Source organism: Halichoerus grypus, chromosome 14 (genome assembly GCF_964656455.1).
Source record: "Halichoerus grypus chromosome 14, mHalGry1.hap1.1, whole genome shotgun sequence".
Taxonomy (NCBI): domain Eukaryota; kingdom Metazoa; phylum Chordata; class Mammalia; order Carnivora; family Phocidae; genus Halichoerus; species Halichoerus grypus.
Genome location: NC_135725.1, coordinates 10,163,183 through 10,188,688, shown reverse-complemented (window position 1 = coordinate 10,188,688; position 25,506 = coordinate 10,163,183). Strand labels below are relative to the sequence as shown.

Genomic DNA, 25,506 nt, shown 5'->3' with positions numbered 1-25,506 from the left:
GCTTCAGTTCCCATCCCGGGGAAGCTTTGCCCACAGGGTCTTTTGCCTGAGTTAAGAGGTCAGCTAGAAGAAAGTTTGAGGTCAGCATGGAGGTCAGTGAAGCCCCAAGTTCAGGGATTGCCGCACACAATGGATGTGTTACTCCCGGGGCTTTTCAGTGGCCCCGGGGTGGCCTATTTCAGATCGTGGCCAGCTCCCTTGGAAGCCTTTTCCACTCTTCATGTTTCTCCATTTCCCCTGTAGTTCCTGCTTGGTTTCTTTGATGTGGTCATGCTCAACAATCAGGATCTTCCTCTCTCTGTCTCTCCCTCTCTCTGTCTCTCCCTCTCTCTGTCCTTCTCTCTCTCTCTCCCTCCCTCAGTCTCTCTCTCCAGACCCCTTTGCATCCCACATTGATATTTTACACACTTTGAACCAGACCTGCTCCTGGCTTGAAAGACCAACTTCAAATTCGTTTTGTTTTGAAAAGCCTTCACCCTAAGAACACTGAACTTGGCAAATTCCTCCGGGACCAGATTACATTAAAAAAAAAAAAAAAACCCTTGGGAAAAAGGAGATATTGGCTCAAACACATTCCCTGCTTTGCGTATAGGAGTGACGTGAGCGAGCCAGCGGCAGCAGAATGTGTACTTGGAAGGCTGGACTTCATCTCGCCCTCCCGTCGCACAGGTTTTTTGTTTTCCCACAGCCTTGGCCAGTCTCTCCTTCAGGGCTTGTCTTGGACTGTCCCCGTGAGTCCTGCAGCAACAAGGACCGCAGCCTTTGTGCCCTGAGGTCCCAGACGGGTTGCCTTGCGCACAGTAGGTTCTTGGGTGGACCAGGATGTGTCTCCCCCAGGGGAAGGTACCAGTGCAGGTGATGGTCCCTCATTCGTCATCACGGACACCAGTTAGGGGACAGCAGGCACATGCCCCCTCCGTGATCAGGCCTCTCGCTGGACCAGCTCTGCTCTCCCTCTGGAGACCCACGCATTCCCTTGTCAGGGCGGCAAGCTCGTCTCAGAATTGTGTGCGCGCTTAGGGGCTCCGGCGGTCAGCTCACAGGACATCTGTTCTCCCCGTGTCTCTCTCCAGGTTCTCCCCCTTGGAGGGGGGAGACTTGAAGCTTCTCTCTGGTTCTCTCCGTTATTACTAAGTCTAGAAAATGCCAGGAGCTGTTAATCTGGACATAGGGGTTGCCCTGCAGAAAGAAAGCTAAAAAAAAAAAGCCAAGTTGCTGAGCAAGACTTCTTGTTCCAGGCAGGTACCCCCGTCATCCTCCTGATTCTCTGACCAGGTCATCATTAAACACAGTCTTAAGACCTTAATTTTCCTTAAAAAATAAAAAGGAATAGAGAAAATGACACTCTTTCTGTATCCTCCTAATACTCAGCACAACATGTTAGATCGGTAATTTTGAGATCTCAGACTTAGCAAGTGGGTAACTCTTAAAACCAGAAGCTAAGTAGGACAGGGACCATGCAAGGCATGGGATCACAAAGAAAAATAAAACCTGCTATATGTAAATTAACCATTCACCTGAGATCACTGAATGATAAATAGTCTTATTGTTTGTAAACTGTTAATTCTGGTTTTCTGTGCAATCTTTCATATAGGAGACTGGGGTTTGGTTTTGTCATTGAAAATGGGAGTCCGGCTCTTGGTTTAAATGTAAAGGACTCAAAGTGCAACAACTCTGGGAATCTTGACACTAGAGAAGAGTAGGGAAAAAAGCCTTCACATACCTTAAAATGAATTACTGGTTAACTACCATTAATATGCCATGGGCCCGGAGACCAGCATATAACACTGCAAGATCAATACGGGTATTTATCATGTGTGGGTATTGATCTCTCATGAAGGAGTGAATCATATTTCACGCTGCATATGTTAGTGCAAAAAGAAGTAGCAGAGGGATTGGGAAGCCTTATCAAAGAACTGGATGTGTGGAAGGTAAATGTACTGAGCCACAAATAAGAGCACTGGAATAAAAAGAGATCAAGTCTGTAGACAATATCTCTGCCCACGTCTCTGCCAGACGAATGCCGTGGGTCATTTCTCCAGATACATGCTCCTCTGGTCCTCCTTGCTTTCTTAGTTGTTGAGTCCAGCCCTGCTGACCTTTTCTTCCTTCTAGCACAAATTAATCCTGTACCAGTAATAAATACCAGCACTGAAAACGTCTGATTTCATTCTTCCATTGGCATCTTGAGGACCTAGAGGTTGATAATTTTTACGAGGGACTGCTGGTTAAGAAAACTGCCACATTCTCTTGGGAAAGCACAAGCTGTTGTGTTTTCTGTTATTTCTAATAGCATTTTTAAGTCATCTTGGCCCGTGTTTATTCTAGAAAAATAAACAGTGAGATCCAGCATAAGAATTTTTAGCAAACTCATTAAGATGTTTCTACTTTCAGGGCGCCTGGGTGGCTCAGTCGTTAAGCGTCTGCCTTCGGCTCAGGTCATGATCCCAGGGTCCTGGGATCGAGTCCCGCATCGGGCTCCCTGCTCGGCAGGAAGCCTGCTTCTCCCTCTCCCACTCCCCCTGCTTGTGTTCCCTCTCTTGCTGTCTCTCTCTGTCAAATAAGTAAATAAAATCTTAAAAAAAAAAAATGTTTCCACTCTCTTTGTGCTTCCTCACCCTGGCCATACAGTTACAATGTCCCCGTCACAGTGTGTCAGGCCCGGGGGGCAGGAAGTAGATCCAGCTGTCAGTATTTACTTTTTTTTTTCCCCTATGACTCAGAAAAGGGTTAGGAATAGCCTATTAAGACTTTGTTCATGAGGAACCACTTTTTGAATACATACATACATATACATTTCAAATTGTATATCCTTATATATTTTGTGGTTTCTGAGTTGTAAGTCTGCCTTTGGGTTTATTGCCAATCAGTAGTGACACTTGGCCCGATGGGCCATCCTTGGTGATGTCCCAGCGTTCAAGAGGACGTCTCTAGTTACCCTTTTGGGGATTAGGCTGGAGCAGAGGTTGGGGAGGTGGCATGTTCTGCTTCTGTTCTTTCTTCCTCGGTCTGGGTGAGAGCTGTGTTCTTCGCAGGCTGGAGTGTCGCATGATCACTCAGCAGGGGAACAAGGGTCTGATCGGGGAGCTGGAGGGCTTCCCTGGGTGCCAGGTGTCAGCAGCAGAACTTGGTTGTTTGGAGGAAATGTCCACAGCACAGACGTGCCCCGGATTTCCGTGCATTGCTGCAGCCTCGCTGTCCAGGCCCATCATTACCTCTGCAGGCTTGCAGTATTTAAAGAGCCTTGTATAGACTAACTTAGAGACCATATATGCGTATACAGAATAAACTGTTCTAGTGTAGTCTATTCTCCTGCCTCCTTATTCTCCTAGATCTATCTTTTGTGCTTGGATCACTTTTCCTAAGACATTTTTATTTTACTCCCTCACTCTGAAAACCTTCACTAACTCCCTGTAGCTTGAGAAAAAACCGGAAGTCCTTGGCTGGCCTCCACATTCAAGGCCTTCCACAGTTTGAGCCAACGCAGCTTCCCAGAAATTCTCATCACCTGTGGGCCCTTGATGTGAACTCTGGACTCCCTCCAGGCTCATCGGCTCACTGTCCCTGCAACACTACTGTGCTTCCCTCCTCATGACCCTGTTGCTGTCATTCTCTTTTGAGTGTGTCCCCATGCCATCATGTCTAAATCCCCTCCATCCTCGCTCCCGTCTCGTCTTTTTGCTGATGGTGACATCTGCCTATACTATCCTTGTGGCAGTGAGTTGAATGCTTTGTAGGTTTCTCTGTGCCTGTTTTCCCAAGTAGATGGCATGCTCTTTTTTTTTTTTTTAAGATTTTATTTATTTATTTGAGAGACAGAGCACAAGAGTGAGAGAGAGAGCGTGAGCAGGGGGAGGGAGGAGCAGAGGGAGAGGGAGAAGCAGACTGCCCGCCGAGCAGGGAGCCCAATCCCAGGCTCCATCCCAGGACCCTGGGATCATGACCTGAGCTGAAGGCACTTAACCGACTGAGCCACCCAGGAATCCCTAGATGGCACACTCTTAAGAAGAAATGAAACGTTTTGAATATTTCTTTATGCCTTTTACAGCTAAAGCAAAGCTTTGGACATAGTTGTTCTAGGGTAACCAATGAATGAATCAAATATAAATACAAAAATACAATTTAAGGTTAAGAATAAATGATTTTTATATTACCTGCTCCTCTTGATTTTCCAGAAGCCCTATGTAGAATAGTAAAGTTTTTCAAAGGGAATAGGTGCTCAAATAGTTGAATTAAGCTTTTGTGGTTAGAATACATGAAGAAAGCCTGGGTGTAGGCCACGAGGATCGGAACCATTTGGCAGCAGGAAACACACAGCTTGCGATTGGAGCTCTGCAGAGATTTTGGTTGAAGTGGTATTGATTTGCATGCTCTTATTTGGTAGCCATTGAGGAGTGTCACATTAATGCAGTCGGGTCACATTTTTAGGGATAACGTATGGAACAGTTGCTTTGAATCTTTAAGGTAGACCAGTGATTCTCGATCTTTGTGCATCGGAGCCTCCTGAGGGCTTTGTTAAAGCTCAAGACTGCTGGGCCCAACCCGCAGAGTTTCTGATTCAGTGGGTCTGTGATGGGGTCCGAGAGTGTGCTTTTCTGCAAGTTCCCTGGTGGTGCTGATGCTAGTGATGCAAGGACCACATTCTGAGCACCACTGGATTAGACACCTGCCATTTGATGGATGTTTATTTCAACCTTGGGAAATTTCCATGTACTAGTAGCATGCACATAGAGGCTGAGAGTCATAAAGCTGTTTTTAACATTGACCAAGAGTTTTGATGTCAACTTGAAAATGAAATTTGTGATTTATAAGATAGAGTGTGTGGTAGTTCCACATGTCCCTAGACCTTTTTAAAATGTCACTTTTTCTTTTTTCCTTTAAGAGAGGGGGAGAGAGAGTGGTGGGTGAGGGGCAGAGAGAGAGGGAGAGAGAGAATCCTAAGCAGTCTCCATGCCCAGCTGTCTCACAACCCTGAGATCATGACCTGAGCTGCAGTTAAAGAGTTGGACGCTTAACCAATTGAGCCACCCAGGTACCCCTAAAATGTCATTTAAGAGTGCTTAAACGTTTCAGGATTAGAAAATATTTAGGTATCTATTCTTAAAGAGCTCAAATGATTTTTATTATTTAAATACTGGTATGAAATGAAACTTTCCCAACATGTATCTTTATTTATTCTTAAACGTCAATATAATTTGAAAGAAGAAATTAAATATGGCTAAGTGGGAAAGTTATGGCATCATTAGCTAATTGCAGTCTGCTGTAGCAAAAGAAATCCCTGCTCTGACCTGACACAGCATTTCATTTGATGTTCACTGTGGAGTTTGTTCAAGCCATCCTCTTGTTACCTTGAGAATTATTACGGGCATCATTTTGTTGCTGGATAAAGCTGAGACCTGATAAAAGGTTCTGACTAAAGTTGTGATGCAGAAATTCATGAACCTGTGTCCTAATCTTAGAATGCCTGTGTTCTTGGGGTTCTATTTAACTCTTAAGTAATGTACTTTGTTGTTTGTTTTTTTTTTTACTGAGAACCTTGCTTTTTTTTTTTTTTTTTAAAGATTTTATTTATTTATTTGAGAGAGAGAGAATGAGAGAGAGAGCATGAGATGGGGGAGGGTCAGAGGGAGAAACAGACTCCCTGCTGAGCAGGGAGCCCGATGCGGGACTCGATCCCGGGACTCCAGGATCATGACCTGAGCCGAAGGCAGTCGCTTAACCAACTGAGCCACCCAGGTGCCCCTGAGAACCTTGCTTTTGAAGGGCAGGTCGTAGGGGGTATCCAGTTTTTCCCACTGCAGGGACACGGATAAACATCTAAAATGCCTTCCTAAATGTCTGTGGGATTGTATATGGATGTCCCACCAATGCTTGTGACTGAGTGGTTAAGAATATGTCATTCATGGGGCGCCTGAGTGGCTCAGTCGTTAAGCATCTGTCTTCGGCTCAGGTCATGATCCCAGGGTCCTGGGATCGAGTCCCGCATCGGGCTCCCTGCTCCACGGGAAGCCTGCTTCTCCCTCTCCCACTCCCCCTGCTTGTGTTCCCTCTCTTGCTGTGTCTCTTTCTGTCAAATAAGTAAATAAATAAATCTTTAAAAAAAAAAAAAGAATGTATCATTCATGACATATCAGATAAAGGGCTAGTATCCAAAATCTATACAGAACTTATCAAACTCAACACCCAAGAAGCAAAAAATCCAGTCAAGAAATGGGTAGAAGACATGAACAGACATTTTTCCAAAGAAGACATCCAAATGGCCAACAGATGCATGAAAAAATGCTCAACATCACTCGGCATCAGGGAAATACATATCAAAACCATAGTGAGACATCACCTCACATCAATCAGAATGGCTAAAATGAACAACTCAGGAAACAACAGATGTTGGTGAGGATGAGGAGAAAGGAGAACCCTCCTACACTGTTGGTGGGAATGCAAGCTGGTGCAGCCACCCTGGAAAACAGTGTGGAGGTTCCTCAGAAAGTTAAAAATAAAACTACCCTAGGATCCAGCCATTGCACTACTAGGTATTTACCTAAAGGATACAAACATAGTGATTCAGAGGGGCACCTACATCCCAATGTTTATGGCAACAATGTCCACAAGAGGCAAACTATGGAAAGAGCCCAGATGTCCCATCCACAGATGAATGGATAAAGAAGATGTGGTACATATATACAATGGAATATTACTCAGCAATCAGAAAGAATGAAATCTTGCCATTTGTAAAAACGTGGATGGAACTACAGGGTATTATGCTACGCAAAATAAGTCAGCAGAGAAAGACCTACCGTATGATTTCACTCATGTGGAATTTAATAAACAAAACAGATGAACATGGGGAAGGGAAGGAAAAATAAAATAAGATAAAAACAGAAGGAGGCGAACTATAAGAGACTCTTAACTCTAGGAAACACACTGAGGGTTGCTGGAGGGGAGGTAGGTAGGGGGGTGGGGTACCTGGGTGATGGGCATTAAGGAGGGCACGTGATGTAATGTGCATTGGGTGTTATATGCAACTGATGAATCACTAAGTTCTACCCCTGAAACTAATAATACACTGTATGCTAACTAAATTGAATTTAAATAAAAAAATTTTAAAAAACATATGTCATTCATTCCTTCTCTGATTTATATATCCATATAATTTGTCATTTTTGCAAAATTTATATTGCTTATGTAATCTGGAAAACAATGAAGACATGACATTAAACACAAAAGAATCAGCTACTGAAAACCACCTGTTATGCCATGAAATTATGTTTAAAATAAGAAAAAGTAGGGCAGTTCAGGAGGAGGGAATGGGCATGTGCCTTCTCCGAATGCAGTGTAGAATAACGAAATTGGAATTTCTCATCTCATTAGCTGGGAAGAGAAGAGAAGAAAAAGAAGTATAATAAAATAGTGGCTTGAGGGAACACTGGCAGGAGGTTAAGGTGGGTGGATTTGGTGTTCTTTTAGAGAAAAGAGACTTTAGCACTGACTTTAAAATGAGGTTGTAAAGATACCTTCCAGAGCTTGCACCTTTTTTATATTTTCTCTTTCTCCTTCCACATACAGCCAGTGGACACTCTGAGCACCTGCTCTGGGCCATGCGTTGACTGGGGAATTTCTGTCCACTGGCTTCTCTCCACTTACCTGTGGTTTTAAAATGAAATAACATCTTATTATTCCTTGGAGCTTCTATGTCTTCCTCACATTTATTTTGATGTCTGGCTACTTGGAAAACCATTACACATTGATCCCTCCTGCAAATACTGACCACTGCGTGTCCCGCACTGAGCTAGGTTTGGGGATGCACAGGTGAGCCCGGAGGCATGCTGCCTGCTTGCTGGACTGACTTTCTGGCGAAGAGAAAGCTCTTGGCTGTGCTCATCTGGTCTGTTTCCTCGTTGCTTACTTGCTCCTCCATCTCTTGCAAGCTTCCACTCCTTCCATTGTGCAAAAACCACAGGGCCCTGAAGACCTGGCCCTCAGTTGGTCTTTCCCAGAACCGATTTGCCTGATCTCTTGGCATCAGTTGACAAGGCATCCTGGCCCCTCCAGGATCCACATCAACTTTGGCCTGTGTGACAGTGTGTTCTCTCCTCTGTTCTCCCGGTTCCACCACCGGCTCCCTTTGCTTTTCCCAGAACATACTCTTGTAGCAGTGACTCCCTCCTCCTCTCCTCAGAGGCAGCCGGCACCTCCTGGGCTCCTGGCTCTCAGAGCCTCTGCTCTGCCCACCCTCACTGGTAGCCTGCGTGGGCCTCCGGGGTCGCCTCCATTCAGCAGAGCACCCTGCCTCCCTCTCCCCTACCACACCAGCTTCCCCTCTCCCTCTCGTCTGTCCAGCCAAGCCCTCCAGGTCTGCTGAGTTGTCTCCCGGTGCATGGCACAGGCCCCTCACTTCTGTTTGCACACTTCAGGTCTCTCTTCCCTTCGCTTGTCGTAAGATTGCCATCAGGTCAAGCGCTCCAGAACACAGATCTGACCATCTGCTCCTGGCTCAGAGATCCTCCCAGGTCCTGCCACACCCTGCAGGGTCCAGAGGGCTGGGTGGAGGCTTCCCCACCCCTTGCTGCAGCTCCATCTCTCCTTCCCTTTCCCACCACCCAGTTCTTCGACCCCACTGCCCTGTCTAGCACTGCAAAACCTCCCACTTTCCCGCTCCCATTCCTTTGTCTCAGGACGCTTGTTCTCATTTTCCATCTCCACCTCGTTCTGCTCCTCCATTAAAGTGCAGCTGGGATGCAGTTTTTTTTCCCCAAGAGCTCTGTAATCCTTTCTAGGCTGCAAGTCATCTTTCCAGCCTTTAGATTTCCCATAAAAGCTTATGGTTCTTCCTGTGTGATAATCCTTGCTGTTATTTGTAATCCCATCACATTTCGCCCTAGACTGGAGACTCCCTGGGGAGGGGCATCCTGACACCTTGCAGCCCTTTCAGGCACGTGGACCCACTCGTTGAACATTGTTTAATGGACGTCCATTGGAGAGATGACTTAGAAGTCTGCTTGTTTATTGGCTTCGACACAGTTTAAAATCTAGAGCCAGGGTTGAGAAACTACAGCCCTTGGGCTGCTTCGGCCCGCTGCCTGCGCTTGTGAATAAAGTTTTACTGCAACACAACCGCTCAGCAACCTGGACATCCTTCAGTTGAATGGCTCACAAAGCCTGAAATAGTTACTGACCTTTTACAGAAGCTTGTCTACCCCTGGTATACACCATTGTCCAGACTCCTGAAGGATACAGTATCAGCCGTGGAAGGAAGTGAAGGAAACAATGTTTGCTTCAACTCTTAGCCTTTCACTTTGGCTCTTTGACATAACTACGTGACTACCATAGTTAGGGCACTGGGATTTTTCTATTTATTTAGAGTGAAGTACAGGTAATTTTGTTGTAAAAATGATGCAGACAGCCAAGTTAACTAGATTTGGTCTCTAATTTCTTAACATTAGGATAGGATTATCTGGGTAGAAGTTAGACCTGGTCAAGCTTTATGTTACTAAAATGTTTTGGGTATTCTCAGTAAAAAGAACTAACCAGCAGGGGTTGACCAGCTGTGTCACTAGTTGGGCCAGCCTTACAGACTTGTCCTTTGTTTCGGCCCCAGGAGGAAGCAGCATGTTCCAGAGCCTTGCTCTGCCCCTTTGCAGATGAGGAAGGCCATAGGTCGCCAGGGTTTCGAGCGAGAGCTTTGTGGACCCCCACATTAATGCCATGTGGTCTTTCTTTCTTTCTTTCTAGAGGGACGCATGGCCATCCAGGATATTCCCGCTGTCACCAGCAGGGGGCACGTGGAGAACACACCTGACCTGGTGTCTGACCCCACCTACTACAGCAGCTTCTACCAGCCGTCTCTGTTCCCGTACTACAACAATCTATACAACTACCCGCAGTACCCCATGGCCTTGGCTGCTGACTCCTCTTCTGGGGACGTGGGAAGCCCCCTCGGGGGGTCCCCCGTGAAGAACAGCCTCCGGAGCCTCCCCGCACCTTACGTGCCTGGGCAGGCAGGAAACCAGTGGCAGGTAAGGCGTTACCCAGAGCGGCTGGATCTGCCGAGAGCACACAGTACGCGCACAGGACCAGCTCAGCACACGTGTGTGCACTTGATGCCAACGGCGCAAAAAGGTGTTCACGCTCCCAGGACGTCACGTGACCCCGGGGCTGGCCGCAGGGATTGTAAACGAGTATGCATGTATTCGCTTGCGTTTTGAGATTTTACTTTTCTCCTTTTTCACTATCATTTTGCATAAAGACCCAGTTGGCTGGAGTCAGAATCACAAGGGGCTCACGGTGTGAGGTCTCACCTCCTCCGGGCTCATCCCCACGTCCTTTGAGCAGCTTAGAACGCGCTGGGTGCAGCCTTCTGGTTGGCAGTAATGCTAGTGATGAATTTGCACCCAGGGAGGGAGAAGTGTTATCATCTGTATGTCTGCGTGGAAGCAAGGCAAGAAAAGGAATTAAGTCACTGTCATTCTGGGCCAAATTGGGTTTTTTTTTAGCTGAAAATGAAGGTCATCATTCATACTCTTAGTGTACAACCAGTAACTTTTAAATTAACATCTGGGGTAAAACAAAGCATTTTGCATTGTCAGGGAAGGAGTGTTGTTCTAGAGCTGTCGTGCTCCCTCAGCTTTAACCATTTCGGTCCTGGAGTGTGTGAGTGGCAGATGGAGGCGGGGAAAGCATTCCCAGGCTGGGTCCCCATGCTGCGGGAGTGCGGGGACACAAGTGCTGACACTCATCACTGCCAAGCGCCCTCCGACCATCAGTGTTACGATTCTGGGACAACGGTTCGTATTTTGGGTACATTTACCATGCTCAGGCTTGGTCAGCTGGGCATTGATTCCAACACAATGGGACAGACATATTTGGGAGTTTAGGGCAAATCTTTGACCTTCTTATGCCCACTTTTAGAAAAATGTGAGTTGAAAATTGTCCTCCGAGCAATTCTATTCCATTTTGCATTTTTTAGGTGTGGGGAAGTTCTTAATATTCACGCTACCCCACATTTTGGATTTTCTCACTACCCTTCGGGATCAGACTTCTTCAGCCCATTAGTATGTCCACTGTAATCCACTGGGCTACACAGTTTTTGTAAGTTTTCCACACAATTTATTTTGAGAATCTTACTTTTTTTTTGGAAAGATTTTATTTATTTATTTGAGAGAGAAAGCACGAGCAGGGGGAGGGGCAGGGGGAGAAGCAGGCTCCCCGCTGAGCAGGGAGCCCGATGTGGGAGTCCATCCCAGGACCCTGGGATCATGACCTGAGCCGAAAGCAGACGCTTAACCGACTGAGCCACCTGGGTGCCCGAGAATCATCCTTCTTAAAAGAGACCTTAAAGCGTATGTGTGTGAGAACTCAGAATAATATGAGTGTAAAGAAAATGCAGTGGTTTATGGATCTTCTCCCTGGACCCCTACAAGCGTCTCAAAGTGCCAGTTGGATTTTATTATTGGGGGCAGGTTTTAGGTTGATTTCTATCAGAGACTCTCTTCTCTGAAAGGAGAAAGAAGTATTTGTAATTCTGAAAAAAAACCAGCTCATCCTGTAGATTCCCAGGAAGCAGGGACTACTATTGAAGTGTCCTGGTTTTCTGGCTACTTCCAGGCTTTAAGGATAAAGTAGGAAGGCGAACCTCTTGGCTTATGAGAGAAGGGGTGAGAAAAAACATCTTGTTTGCTGAGAGAAAGCCAGCGAGCTCATGATCAGCTTTACAGCAAAGTCAAACATCTGCTTTGTCAGACTCTTTCAGCGGGCGTATGATGCTTGACACACTGATGTTTTCCACACATAAGTTTTCCACACAATTTATTTTGAGAATCTTACCTTTTTTTTGGAAGATTTTATTTATTTATTTGAGAGTGAGAGAGAAAGCACGAGCAGGGGGAGGGGCAGGGGGAGAAGCAAGCTCCCCGCTGAGCAGGGAGCCCGATGTGGGAGTCCACCTGGAAAACCTGGGAAGGGCATGGTAGAGGTCTTGGGTTTCCATCCCAGGGACAACCAGGAGGAGACGGGCTCGCTCAGCCATCCTCCTTGCCTTGTCTTGGAGAGACGTCTCAGGTGCTGTGTGCAAGGAGAGAGTCCCCTGAGGGCAAGTTCCTGCACCTTGGCTGGCAAAGCGGGGAGGAAGAACCTTGCCCAAACTTTCTTCGTCCTGTGGGGACAGGCAGTGATGCTGTTCGTGCTTTCTCTAGCACCACCACCTCTGGAGCGAGGTGTCCCTGGTTAGCCGCCCAGGAGAGATGCCAAGATACCATTTAACATATGAGTTTGTTTTCCCAGGAGGCTGGGCTTAAGACTTTTTCTTTCTTAGCTGGTCACCGTTGGTAATCTATTTTCATATAACAAATTCTTTTGCAGAAATAGGTCCTTCTCTGCTACTGTAGTTGGATGCCCATTCCTCTTAGTAAGTAACAGCACCAGTAATGACAGCTAGCATTTGCTGAGCAGTGAGTCCTCCTCGTAGCCTCAGGGAGCAGATTGTGTTGTCTCCTCTTCACAGGGGAGGGCACTGAGACTCAGAGGGCTGACTTAGCCAAGGTCACACAGCCACCAGACAGGAGAGCTGGAGTTCTGGCTCCACAGTGTTTCTCAGCACTGGTTATCTCTGGGTCTGCTGTAAACTCAGGGCCATGGCAACCACTAGCAATTAATATGAACACTAAGGCCACCCTCTTTAGTTCTTTAGGGCTTAGAATTTCTACCTAAGTGTTTTGCTTTTCATTGGAGATCTTCTTGGAACCTTCTTCTGATTGTCTTTCTTCACTTGTGGAGGTTGGAATTAGGCACAAACTTCTAGGACAGTGCCGATGTGTGGTTACTTCGGATGGCTGAGAATGGGGCCTCTGAAGCTTTCCTGAAATATGCCATCTCAGCATTTAGTGTTTAAAATATACTGAATTCCCTGCTGTCTGAAAGTTTCTTTTGGAATCTGCCTACAACTTTCCTGTGAATGTGATTATCAATAAAAGCATATTTAGGCATACCTGCCATGTGTCTGTAATCTGGAAAATGATCCTAACGATGGAGATGAGGGGACTTGACCATATGGTCTTTCCATCCCTTCTAAGTCTGACGCTGTATGAGTCTGTGGATTAACCTTATAACCAGATATAAACACAAGCTTGACTTACAGCCTTGTTGTTATGTCCACAAAAAGTAGTTCTCTTGGAAATAAACTCCTAACATTAAAAATGCAAGAGCCTGCATAGGTGTAAGCCGTCAGTTTGCAAAATGGCAGGTGACCACCAGTCCAGTCATGATCAGAGCTGCAGCAGGTCCTGGTCGGTCACCCCATCCTGGTGCAGAGAAGACTGAGGTCTGGAGCTGAAGGGACTCGCTCCGCACCCACAGTCAGTTGATGGCAGAGGCCGGACTGAAACCTAGGTCCTATTGGATTAGAGGAACGTGGGCTCTGGTGCTGGAAGATCCATATTCATTTCTAATTTGTGATCCAACTGTTCTTGAGGCCTTGAGCAAAATACAAAATAGCCTTTGAATCTCTGTGTTTTGGTCTGTGAAGGTGAGACTATGCCCACTTCCCAGACTTGTTGCCTGGATGCGCAGCAGTGGACACCTGAAGGGCTGTGGTTACCGCACGTGGAAGCCTCCGTGTGCACCCGGGGCCGTGCCGGTGTTAACTGCCGTGGCTTATTTTCATTAAGCATTATTTTTTTTAATCTCTATTTTCAGGGCGCCTGGGTGGCTCAGTTGGTTAAGCGACTGCCTTCAGCTCAGGTCATGATCCCAGGGTCCTGGGATCGAGTCCCGCATTGGGCTCCCCCTGCTCAGTGGGGACCCAGCTTCTCCCTCTGCCTCTGCCTGCCACTCCCCTTGCTTGTGCTCTCTCTCTCTCTGTCAAATAAATAAATAAAATCTTCAAAAAAAATCTAATTTTCAGCCTTCTTATATGTATTTTAGTTAGTTATCTCAGATCCCCTTTGTAACAAGATGCAGTATACATAAAGCACGTTTTAGTTACTATTAAAAGACTGTGACATGTGAGAAGGGGCCGAGTATGAATGTATGTGGAGGAATTTCTATCTGGGTTGGGGAAGAAAGAATGTGTTCCACTTAGTAAATAGGAAACCGAAAGCATAGACAAAGGTTATAATGATGCAACATATCTTTAAGATGTGTATGTTATAGAGGAGTATTAATTAAATAGTGAACACCTGGAAATATTACTTCTAACTGGTAAGTGTTACTGCTGTTAATAAGGAACTGGACGACTCCCTTCTTAAACCAAGCTGTTAGGGCAGGAGCGTAGGGAACAGCCACCGAGCTCTGGCCCTGTTCCGGGAAGGTGTCCTGGCTCTGTTCTTTGGGCCATGCCTGTGCCCTCCTGGTGGAAGCTTCCCGGGGGAGGACAGCATGGGGAGCTCCCTTGCTTGTGGTCATGTTTTGCGTCTCCTTTGTGGAAGTTGTCCCACAGCCGCACCCAGAGAGCCCTGTGCTAGCTTCTCCTGACTGCGTCTTCTCTGGTCAGACCCTGGCGCTGCCTGAAGGGCCCGAATCTTTGGCGGCATCTCCCCCATCTACTTTCTTGGCTCTGCTGCTGGGAGCTGACTTCCTTGCTCACTTCTCTGGCCAGAGCGAGTCACCATTCTGTTCGTTATCTTCCTCCCCTTGCTGCTCGGTGTATCAGTGTGTGCTGAGGGAGCAGGATGCATGTTTCTCAACAAAGAGCTCCTTTCTGACTCCTGGAAAAAAACCGACAGAAGTGCAGATCATCATAATTTTTTAAAGCTAGTCTTCTGAGAGATCAGTAGGGAGGGCATTGAATTATTTGCAGAAAGAAACCATTGACTTTTTATTGGAAAAGTGAGGCTTCCGATAAGTGTCCCTATAAAATCAAGCAAGCCACGAATAATTATTGAGCACCTACTAAGTGCAAAACCTACTAAAAGAAATAGAGCAGTGTACTAGGTCAGCATCCCAGCATCTCACAGCTCTTTCGTGTAAATGCCCTGCATGCTGAGAGCTGCTGTAATCGCTTTGGGTCTGCCTCCAGCCTCTGGAGATTTGTGGCCCAATCACAGATTCCTGTCCTGTTGTGAAACAGGAATAACATTTGGGACCCTGGAACAGACTCACGATGAATGGCTGGTTCCTCTGACCAGCAGCTCAATTTCACTTCTGCATTTAATTGCCTGCAAAAGCTGTTTATTGCCTCGTGCACTCCTCCACGGCAACATTATCTCCTAAATAAACATGTTGTACCAGGTTGACAAGGGAGAGGCGCATATCAAGTGAGCAGAAATAAATACAGGAGGGCTCAGAGCTGTACCTGGGATCTCCTTTCTCTGTCCCTCTGTCAGGCAGCCTCTGGATTGCTTTTCAGAAGCTGGGGCCACCAGATGTGTAGACTCGCAGGTAGACCCCTGTTCGGACCACAGTTTGGGTGTGGTCGTAGTGGGAACACAGGTGATTTCATTCCTTCCGGTGGTTATTTTGGGCTCAGTCTGAAGTGTCTTAGGATACCGGTTGCCCATGTATGATGATGCACCTTACTGGATGCATTCGTTTATTAAATAAGCATGCACGGAGATCCTGCTGTGTGTTAGGGATCTGCCACTGAACCAAACAGACAACAGTGTGAAAGCAGGTCTTGGGGGGACAGAGGGATGGGAACTTGGGGGTCATCTAAGTGGCCCTGAGTTTGAAACTGAGCTACAGGCAGGAAGGAAAGCAGATTTTGGTATCTGGGGCTTGAGCACAGAGAAGGTGCCCCCTTGTGAGCATTCCTGGGATGGCCCTCTAGCACCTTTGATGGGCGGGGGCGGGGGGGGGGCAGCAGGCAGTGGGCCAGGCAGCGCCTTATAGAAGCCCCTGCCCTTTGATGTTCTCAGTCCTACAACAAGCAGCCTGATGGGGCCCTTGTCACACTGCCTCTTCTTTTCATTTGCGTTGCTCAGCATCAGAACAACCTGTTAGCTAAAAAGATTGAGAGGAAGTGACTTCTTGAGCATGTGCTGGGTGGGGGCAGCCGGGGCCCCTCCCCGTCTCCTGGAAGTCCCATAGGAGAGCCCAGCAGGGGGGCAGGTGGCCTAAACCTGGCTCTTGTTCGCAGGACGACAGTTCTCGTTAACAGCGTTTTAAGATATTCCTAAACTTGAAAAACAATATGTCAGAGAAAAGGAAGTAGAATGGAAAATCCACGTCAGGTTTTAAGGTGAAGCAGACTTGAGATACACTTTTGTGTTTGCCTCAGCCCACCAAGCTGTACCATCAGGGACCCCAGGATGGTGTGCCTGTGGGCACCTCAGATTCCTGGGTAAGTCTGAGCTGAGAAAGTTGAAGTGATCTGTGGAACCCAGCTGGTTACAGGGGAGCCAGGCCCCAGCCCTGGGCCCTCTACCCTTGGTCAGGGGCTCTCTCCACAGACAGTCTTGTGATCGCCGGGGCTGCCCGCTCCAAACTATCACCACCCCAGCAGGTCAAACTAGCCTAGCCGAGGCTTCTCCTTTTAGAGCAAGCTGGGTATTGGCCACTTTCTGTTGGCGGATGGAGGCTGCCTTTTTTCTCAAGAAAGAAAACCTGACAAAGTTTGCCAGCAGACACAAGAAGAGTTTATGAGAACAGATTCCTTTTAGAACATTCCAAGCAGTTTCTTTCCTTAGGAAAAAGTCATTAAAATAGATGTGGTATTTGCTTTGGACTGTTAGCGCTAACAACCTTTATTTGGTTTCTTAAAGGGGAATTAGAGGGACACAAGTTTATGTTGATTGAAAGTGTTACAGGTTCTGTTGAGATGATGGGGTATATTTATTTTGTATTTGGCCACTTCCATGGACTCTGTAGTTCTGATCATTTTCTAGTTGCTTATTTGGGGTATCTAAGTTAGATGCAGAAAAATGTTGGTGCTGCCATTTTCCCCCAAATACCCCCAGTTCTCTTATATGTTCTTGGTGCATCGTTCAGTTTCAATACCTGCAGTGGATGTTGGTGTCCTCTTATTTTACTGGGAATGTGTCTAGTGGTTCACTGTCCTTCATGCGGGTTGTTGTTACCTGTGCTGGTTTTTACAGAGAAATGAGAAAATAAGGACAAGGGAGTTTTTCGTAGAGCTCAATTATTCAATTCAAAAAATTGCTTTTAGGGGCGCCTGGCTGGCTCAGCCAGTAGAGCATGCAACTCTTGATCTCGGGGTCGTGAGTTCAAGTCCCACGCTGGGTGTAGAGCTTACTTTAAAAAATTTTTTTAAATTGTTTTTACTGAGACTATGCCCTTCCAACATTTTGTGAAAATAAAATGATCCTATTAGGTGGCAGGATTTCTTTTTGTGTAAATGCCCTCACTCAGCAGCACCATCCCTGCCCCTCCCCGTCTCTTTTTCTTCTCTGTCTTACTAGCCTACGGTCTAGAGTCTGGAAACCTCTGTGTCAGTCACCGTGTCACCATGACAACAGCAGAGTTCCCTGGGTCTTCCTCTGCTGCTTTCAGCGATTGTGTCCACTTAACGCTCAGCTTAACTCTTCGCAGGCAGAGTGCTTTGGTCTTTCCCTTCCTTTTTACGGCAGCCCTGTGAATGCCCAGCATTTTGTGGGACTCCTTCCCATGCACCCCCAGGAGGCCCTGCTGTCTGGTTCAGTGAGGACTCAGGACTCGGCCGGGTCAGAGGGCCGGTGTCGGAGAATCTTCTGTTTAAGGAAACACGGAGTCCCCACAGACCTCGGAGAGTTTAAAGCTAGTGCAGGGAAGGTGTGCGGCTTCTCCCTGTTCGGGGCCACCTTGCCTCTACTGTGAACTTTCTCTTCAGCGGCCTGTCAAATCTTAGCTGCATTTATACCTTTCTGAAGCATACTTCCTCCTGAGGTCCTTCTCTTTGAAGGAGAAATAATACCTCCAGTTCTCTGGGGCCTTCACAACACACTCCTGCTCCTGCAGGGAGCAGGCTTCTGCGGCCTGGACGAGTGCAGTCCCCACTCCCTGCCTCTGAGCTGCCCCCTTGTCTGGTTTCAGATGGTGACAAGCGATGGTCATGACGGCCAGCATCGGGCGTTTATTACGTCCTTCTTGAGGGACTTGCTGTTTTGTCTCACAGATTATGAAGGCTTTGTGGCCTGCGCGCTCTGAGCCTGCAGGAGGGCAGTTGTGGGTAGGAACCAGGGCCGCTGGGGGGCTCTGGGCCTGCAGCAGAGCTGAGGGAGGTGGTGGGCATTTCGGAAGCTGACCCCAGACAGATGGTGGGAGGTGGGCTGAGGGATCTCTCCTAGCGGCGGCAGGGCACAGGGCGGGCATTTGCGCAGAGTGTTTGGGTGGAAAACATGCGCATGACAGAAGAAAGCCGAAGTGGCCTCTGGAAACCCGGCCCGGGGGGCAGGCGGTGCTGACAGAGAGCATCCAGGCCAGGGACTGGGCCCTGAACATCCTGAGCGGCTGTTTGTGAGCCTGCCTGGAGTGGTCTGGTAACATCCAGGCATTCCCAGCGGAGTGTAAGCTCAGGTTTTTAGGAACCTGGGAAGACTCTGGTACGTGGTCAGTGTGATCTGGACCGAGCTGGAAAACCCTGCAAGGGGCTGGTGTACCCTGGGGACTGCTCCATATTCAGTCGGGGGCAGAAATAAATACATTATCAGTCTGTTGCGAGATTGTTACACAACCTGATCTCTGACACGGTAGCATCAGGTCAGTAAATAATACGGTCATTTGGGGATTCTGCAATCTACTTGAAAACCAGATAATTAGATCATAGTTCTTGAAAGCTTTCAGATTTGATTTGGTTGGACTGGTGGACAAAATCTTATCTGTTTATGTTTGACCTTTTAGCTTACATTTTTTCCTAAGCAGATGTGAATATGATACAAAATTAGTTGCTTTTCAGAATGTTTCAGTACATGGCTGGGTGAGGCTCAAATTTCTTGGGAGCCCATTTTGTATGGCTTGCTAAGTGTCCCTCATTACTTGAATAAAGATGAAAATCAAGGGAATGCGTAGGAGAGGCTGGTTGGCCCTATTTTTAGAAAACTATATTAGGAATATGAAAGTAGAAAGGTAAAACAGGGTTACAAAAATCTCCGGGGCACCTGGTTAGCCGCTCAGTTGGTAGAACGTGTTACTCTTGATCTTGAGGTTATTAAGTGTGAGCCGCATGTTGTTGGGTATGCAGATTACTTAGAAATAAAATCTTAAAAAAAAGCCATACTATCGAAAAATCTCCATCATATTACAGAGTGTGTATGAGAAATTCATTCACGCATTCATCATGACCATCCATTTACCGAGTCCCAGCTCTGCCCCCGGCATGGTGCTCACCTCGCTCATCCCCCCAGGGGTAACTCTCAGGGAAGTGGATGACAGGAGAAACTTAAATGAGTTTTACTACCTTTTTTTTTTTTTTTTTTTTCCAATTTTACTTAGTTATTTTAGAGTGAGAGAGCATGCAGGGGGCGGGAGCAGGGAGAGAGGGAGATCATGACCTGAGCCCAAATCAAGAGTTGGATGCTTAACCGACTGAGCCATCCAGGCTCTCCACGAGTTTTATTAACTTTTAACCATTCTCTGCAGAGAGTAGACCCCCTTACTGACCACCCCCAGGACAGATTGCTCCCAGGGCCCTGTGGGCATCACCCTGGCTGTGCACAGCCTCCAGGGAGGGGGTTCATAAGAAGATGGAGAAGCCGGGAAAAGAGGGGTTACGTCCTCATTTTGGTTTTCACATCTTTTCATCTCATTCTTTCTCATGAACATTCTTTTTGGCAGTTAGTCATTCTTATCAGCCAATCCCGGGAGAATGAAGGAAGACAAAATCATCCCGTCTTGAGTGATGGTATGAGCTCCCAAAACCTGAAGGCACATTCTTCTCTCTCTCTCTCTCTCATGCTCTGTACGTAACAGTGGCAAGGTAGGACCTGGAGTTGGGTTTTCAGCTTTTTAAGATTTGAAAAGTAGAAAAAGTTCAGAGAATGGAGTTTTCTTTCAAATACCGAGCAAAAGGTTTACGTATTTAAAATACGTATGTAATGCGAAGGGTTGTCTGTCTCTCTCTTTGTTAGCAGACCGTGGCGTACCTGGGAAAGGGCACCCGAAAGAGGGCTCCTGGAGTGTGACCACCACCGTCCCGCTGGTGTGCCCACAGAGCGAGGCCCCCGTGGGGGGAAGGGACAGGGAAGGTGCAGCAGGACAGGTGTTGAATAGCCTTACGGTCTGAGCACTTCATATCTGCCGTTCCGCTCACCCCCTACAGGCAGCCCTCAGGGATTGCTACCGCCTCTGTGGGGGAGGAAGCAGACACTCAGACACTTGGGGAGATGAAGTAACTTGCCGGGATCACAGAGCTGCTGAGCGGGGCGGTTGCATTTGAGCTGGGGTTTACCTGACTGCAGAGGGCACGCCCGTTCCCATTCTATCTCCCTGCCTTCCTAGAACAGCACACATTCTTGGTTTTCCTTGTAAGAAGCCTTAACAGGTGTTACACGATGTTTTCTTATATTTTATGATACGTCTTATCAGATCTTAGAGGATGTAACGTATCTTACCTGTTTTCCGAGACTTGGTATGTTAGAGACAGTGGAGACTCCTGTGTCTTCATAGGATTAACCAAATTTAAATCGCTGAGCTTAGGGTCCTTAAGCATGGTTCTGTGGCTCCCCATCATGTCCCCTCTCCTGCCACCCCCTCTTCTATGCACTTTAGGGAAACAGATTTCTGGTCATTCTTGTGTCATTTTGGTTACTTAGAGGTGGGCTGTCCGTCCTAGTCTTGGTGTGGCCTTTCCATGACGCTAACCCAGCGTGAGTTGGGCGTGCCTCAGCAGCCTGCCTTCGAATTTTTAATACCAGCTCGGGTGAAGTGTGTGAGTTTGTGCGTGTGCTCATGTGTAGAAGCTGGCCCCAGACGGTCTCACCTTGCCCTCCGAGCAGTCCGTCATGTTCAGTACTCATAAGATACCCTTCACACTGCTGATTTATGCTAAAAGTATCCTGATGTTTCTGACAGCTCATGTGTGACATGAATATCATCCATATTTCTTAGAGCAGCTAATCCAAGTGGCTTATTTCCCGACACTGCTGATGCGGCGATATCTCTTGATGTCACAGCTTTTGAGATTCTGATGGCAACATATTGTTTGTGGGTCACTAGTTTTGTCTAAAACAGTAGGTCGGAACAGAGTAGCAAAGGTTAATTAAGTTTGTCCATCAAGATGGGAACAGATATGGATGCGTCTAATGCTTCTGGTCCTAAAATCAAAGTTCCTGAATGCGTGATTACAGGCCTGTTTTCTTCTCATTTTCAGACTCTCCCTTCCCCCCTCCCCCCAAAGTTTCTTATTTGATCTTGAAGCAGTGAAAACAGGAAGAACTGGTAAAAGCCACAGGTACTGAGGAGGTCTTTATAATCAGCAGACATCTTAATTTAAAATGGGAAAGGCTGCGAGGTTTAGTAGAGAGGCTTCCGAGGCCGAGGCCGACTTGCTTTGTTTGCATCCTGCTTCTCTGCTTAATCCCTTTATGAGTGGAAGCCAGTTACTTGATCCCCCTGAGCAGTTAGTTCTTCTTTATGTTAATGATTATTACACCGAGGACTCCATGAGAACACAGGACAGGTCTCTGTGGTATCTCTCAATGAATTTACTCACTTTTACTTTACTTCCCTCCTCTGAGAGTCCATTGGTCCTGTGGTCAAGAACCAACATTTTTTCAAGAAAGTTACTTTAAGAAAGTCACCATCACAAGCCCCCACCGCCTTTCTGAAGAGTGTTATTAGGCTTTCAGAAACTTGCCATGTTAGTGGAAATGGGGAGTCCTGTGTCTGGATAGTTATCAGCCCAAATATAAAAATGCAGACTTCCCATGCCCTTTTCCACCAGCTACTGTACTGAAGCTGTGTTTTCTGTTGGCTTTCAGGTAAATGACGCTTGCGTTTCTGTCTAGCTCTGTGTGACTTTAGGTGGAAAGTGGGGGTTTGTGGTTTAGATTTGTGAATCAGCTCACAGATGTAAGTACTGACGCCGGAGCTGGATAATCCTGCATAGATGTGTGGTTTGGGAAAACAAAGGGGGCGCTGGGCTAACTGCAGCCGAGACTCTTGGCCAACAGACCACCCCTCCCTCTCTCTGTGAGCCCCCTGAAGTGCATCTGAATCTTTCCAGGGTCCAGGAAAAGGAACCATTTTATAAAATGGGCTTTTTCTTGTGTGTACCTGTTTTTGAAAGTCCTTGCTTTTACCAGATTTATATACCGATGCCTTTCAGATATTTTCGACAGAGATCCACAGTAAGAAATGTTTAATATTGTCATAGGGTTTATGTTTACACATACATATAAACGCAAAATGAAACATTTCATACAACAGTTCTTTCCCATACCATATACAATGAATTTTCAGATTTCTCTTCTATTTTATTCTACTCGGTTTCATTCTGTCCATTTCTGTACTGTTACTTATTTATTTATTTTTAATGCTGATCACAGCCTGCTGAATTAGGTCACTCATGGTCATAGCACTGCATTTTGGAAAACACTGTCTAAGGGTAGACCCTGTTCTCAGATGCAGATGGTGAAAACAACCCAATTGAGCAGCACAAGTTAAACAAAAATTCATTTGGGTTTTTTAAAATGTGGAAATACTCCTATCTTAATTGTTCTGTACAAGAAGGAGAAGCATAACAGATCACTGATAAATGCGCTTGTTACCCTGATCCCTGTGGGGTGTCCACCCCTTAAAGTGTGTGCCAGGGTGGTGCGACTCTTCGTGCCCGCTCTGGGACTTCTGGGAGTCGAGGGAGGCTTGCTTTTATGTTCTCACCGTCAGTGTTGGTTCTGTATTTCCAAACGACTTGCCTATTTTTCCAGGGTGCCTCTGATGGCTGTTTTTCACGTGTTTTGTATCTACTCTGGTGTTAATTCAGACCTGATATTGAGCTCCTTTCCTTCCATTCTTTTTGAGAAGGCCCCACTCACACACGGTTTATTTTGCGTTTGCCTGTGTCACAGACTTTCTGGAGCTTTGGGAATTGTGGGGTTCGCAGCTTCAGGCGTCTTAGATGTATCATTTCTTAATTGATTGTCCTCTCTGCTGTACTGCATGGCTGTCCTCTTCTTCCCATTTTCTGTCCCACCTCCCCTCTGAGGAGCCTCCCTTCCGTTTTTGGGCATATAGCTCTTAGCTTCTTCAGCTGACCCTCAAACCTCCATGGTTCACTGAAGAGGTCCACCCAGGCTTTGGGGGAATCTCTTGCAAGGGCCCGGGTTGGCACAAGGCCAGTCTCCACCTGCTGTCCCCGTGGCTTCCTCCCACTGCGAAGGGGCGTGGAGGGCATTCCGTAACGTGAGCCCCGCAGAGAAAGCAAGGTGAGCCCAGCAGAGGAAGTTAAGGAAGCTAGGTGAGAGGACCCGAGGGACAAGGAAGGAAGAGGTGTCCCAACAGTCAGCATGTGCCTTGTTAATGTTACAGTCGTCTCTGAAATTTGCTCTTAATAGCCATCATTTTTAGCTCGTATATTAAGAAGAATTCTTTCCAGCTGTGACCTGTGGCATCCCAGAGGATGAGTGGGGTGTGTATTTCAGGAGGTGAATGGGCACTTGCCGTCTGGGTAAAGCACCTGCACAGGTAAAATCTGTGGACGAGGAGGGCTCACAGTGTGTGATTAGGTAAGCGTGGGAACAGGCATCCCATCCGGAGCGTTTGAAAAGAAGCTTCTATTAAAGCTAAAGAAATCCTTTAATGAGGGCGAAAGTCAGCACCCAGCCTTCACTCTTCACGTCACCAGGAGACCTGGAATTCCATAGTGTGTGAAGAGCCTGCCTTTTTTCAGAAAAATATTTCTCTTCATAAAATCAAAGGTTCATCCCAAATGTAGCTTTTGCAACTTAAAGGGCTGTAAACCACACAACATTGCCAAGGGCATCTTCTCACTATTCGTTTAAATATTGGGGTTTGCACTTGGGAGTTTTATCCCATATGGTTCTCGAGAAGTCTGTCCCCTTTCCTGGCCAGCCCTGTTTCTTTGCAGCTGAGCCAGCCTCCGCGAACAGCTAGACCGTGGTCTGGTCTTCACGAACTCCTCTCAGCCTGGATGGAGCGTGCAGTTCACTTCGAGACCATGCTCTTCCCGGCTGAAATGCTCCCAGACAACCAGTGAACAGAATTTAGGAATTTTTTTTTTTTTTTAAGGAAGTAGGGTCTAATATTTTTATGTTTTGTGGGGATTTTATTGTAACTATAAAAAAGAGTGACTAAGGTATATAAAAAGGAAACCCGTGGTTCAGATTTATTGTGCTGTATGTCCTCAACAGTTTAATAAAATAAAACCCAAAGCTCTTAGGTGTTCCTCCGGTGTTAATACTAACACCATGCACGTTCCCCACTAGCCCAGTTCCTATCTGTAGGTCACACTCTGGTTCAGGCTTGAGGTGGGTAATAAGATTATAAAACATGCCTATTGCTTGCCAGCTACCACATGCTAATAGTAATGGGAGTCATAATTCACTGGAATACTGGGTTTTTAGGTTTTACTTGGTTCTTTAATTTGAAGGAACAAAAAATAAAATCTTGAGAAGAAACAAGACTGCCCTGCATAAAGGAAAAATCATATCCTTTTAGCAGAACTGAACGCTGCCTCTAATTTGTGTGTAACTTCTATCCCTCAGTAGAACTTTGCCCTTTGAGCCGGAGGTGAGGGGCTGAGCACAAGCAGGGACTAGGGTAGTTTAAAGCAAGTTTTCTCAACCTTGGCACTCTTGAAATGCTGGGCTGGATAATTCTTGTTGTGCAGGAGCCGTCCTGTGCATTGCAGCCCCCCTGGCCTCTCCTCACTAGAGGCCCACAGCATACCCTTCTCCTCCCCACCCCCAGCTGTGACTGGGAGAAGGGTCTCCCAGAGTCACCAGATGTCCCCCCCAGGGGACAGATTGCCCCCAGTTAAGTACTACTGGTTTCAAGTAAAGCAAGTTTCAAACGTTTCCTTGTTTACCCATTTGTCTGATCCAAAAGCAGCCAGGACTGTGATTTTTTTTTTTGAGTTGGAAGGGAACTAGAAGGGACCTAGTGTTTGAAATCTCATTCTGCCACGCCTTTTTCTAGACGAGTCACAATTTGATTTTAGCTTCACGTTTCAGAGATTTACACAAGCGCTTTGAAATGCTACGGTCAACCCTTGAACGGCGCAGGTACGAACTGCACGAGTCCACTTATGTGTGATTTTTTTTTTCTGGTCAATACAATACAGTCCTGTAAATGTGCTTTCTTTTTTGAAGTTTTATTTATTTATTTTTTAATTTTATTATGTTTGTTAATCACCATACATTATATCATTAGTTTTTGATGTAGTGTCCCATGATTCATTGTTTGCATGTAACACCCAGTGCTCCATTCAGTACGTTCCCCATCACCAGGCTAACCCATCCTTACGCTTTCTTAATAGCATTTTATCCCCCTAGCTTACTTCATTCTAAGAGTACTATTGGTATGTGTTAATTTACTATGTTATCGGTAAGACTTTGGTCAACAGGAGGTTATTTAGTAGTTAAATTTTGGGAGGGTCAGAAGTTATATGTGGATTTTCAACTG

General features: G+C 46.6%; 1 protein-coding gene across 1 annotated transcript in view; it reads left to right on the top strand.

Moving 5' to 3' along the window:
• Window positions 1–25,506, top strand: part of DMRT1 (doublesex and mab-3 related transcription factor 1) — a 103,874-nt gene that overhangs the window by 32,157 nt on the left and 46,211 nt on the right. The window contains exon 3 of the mRNA XM_036090840.2: window positions 9,730–10,013. Within this exon, the coding sequence (XP_035946733.2) occupies window positions 9,730–10,013 (284 nt within the window). The remainder of the gene's footprint in view (window positions 1–9,729; window positions 10,014–25,506) is intronic.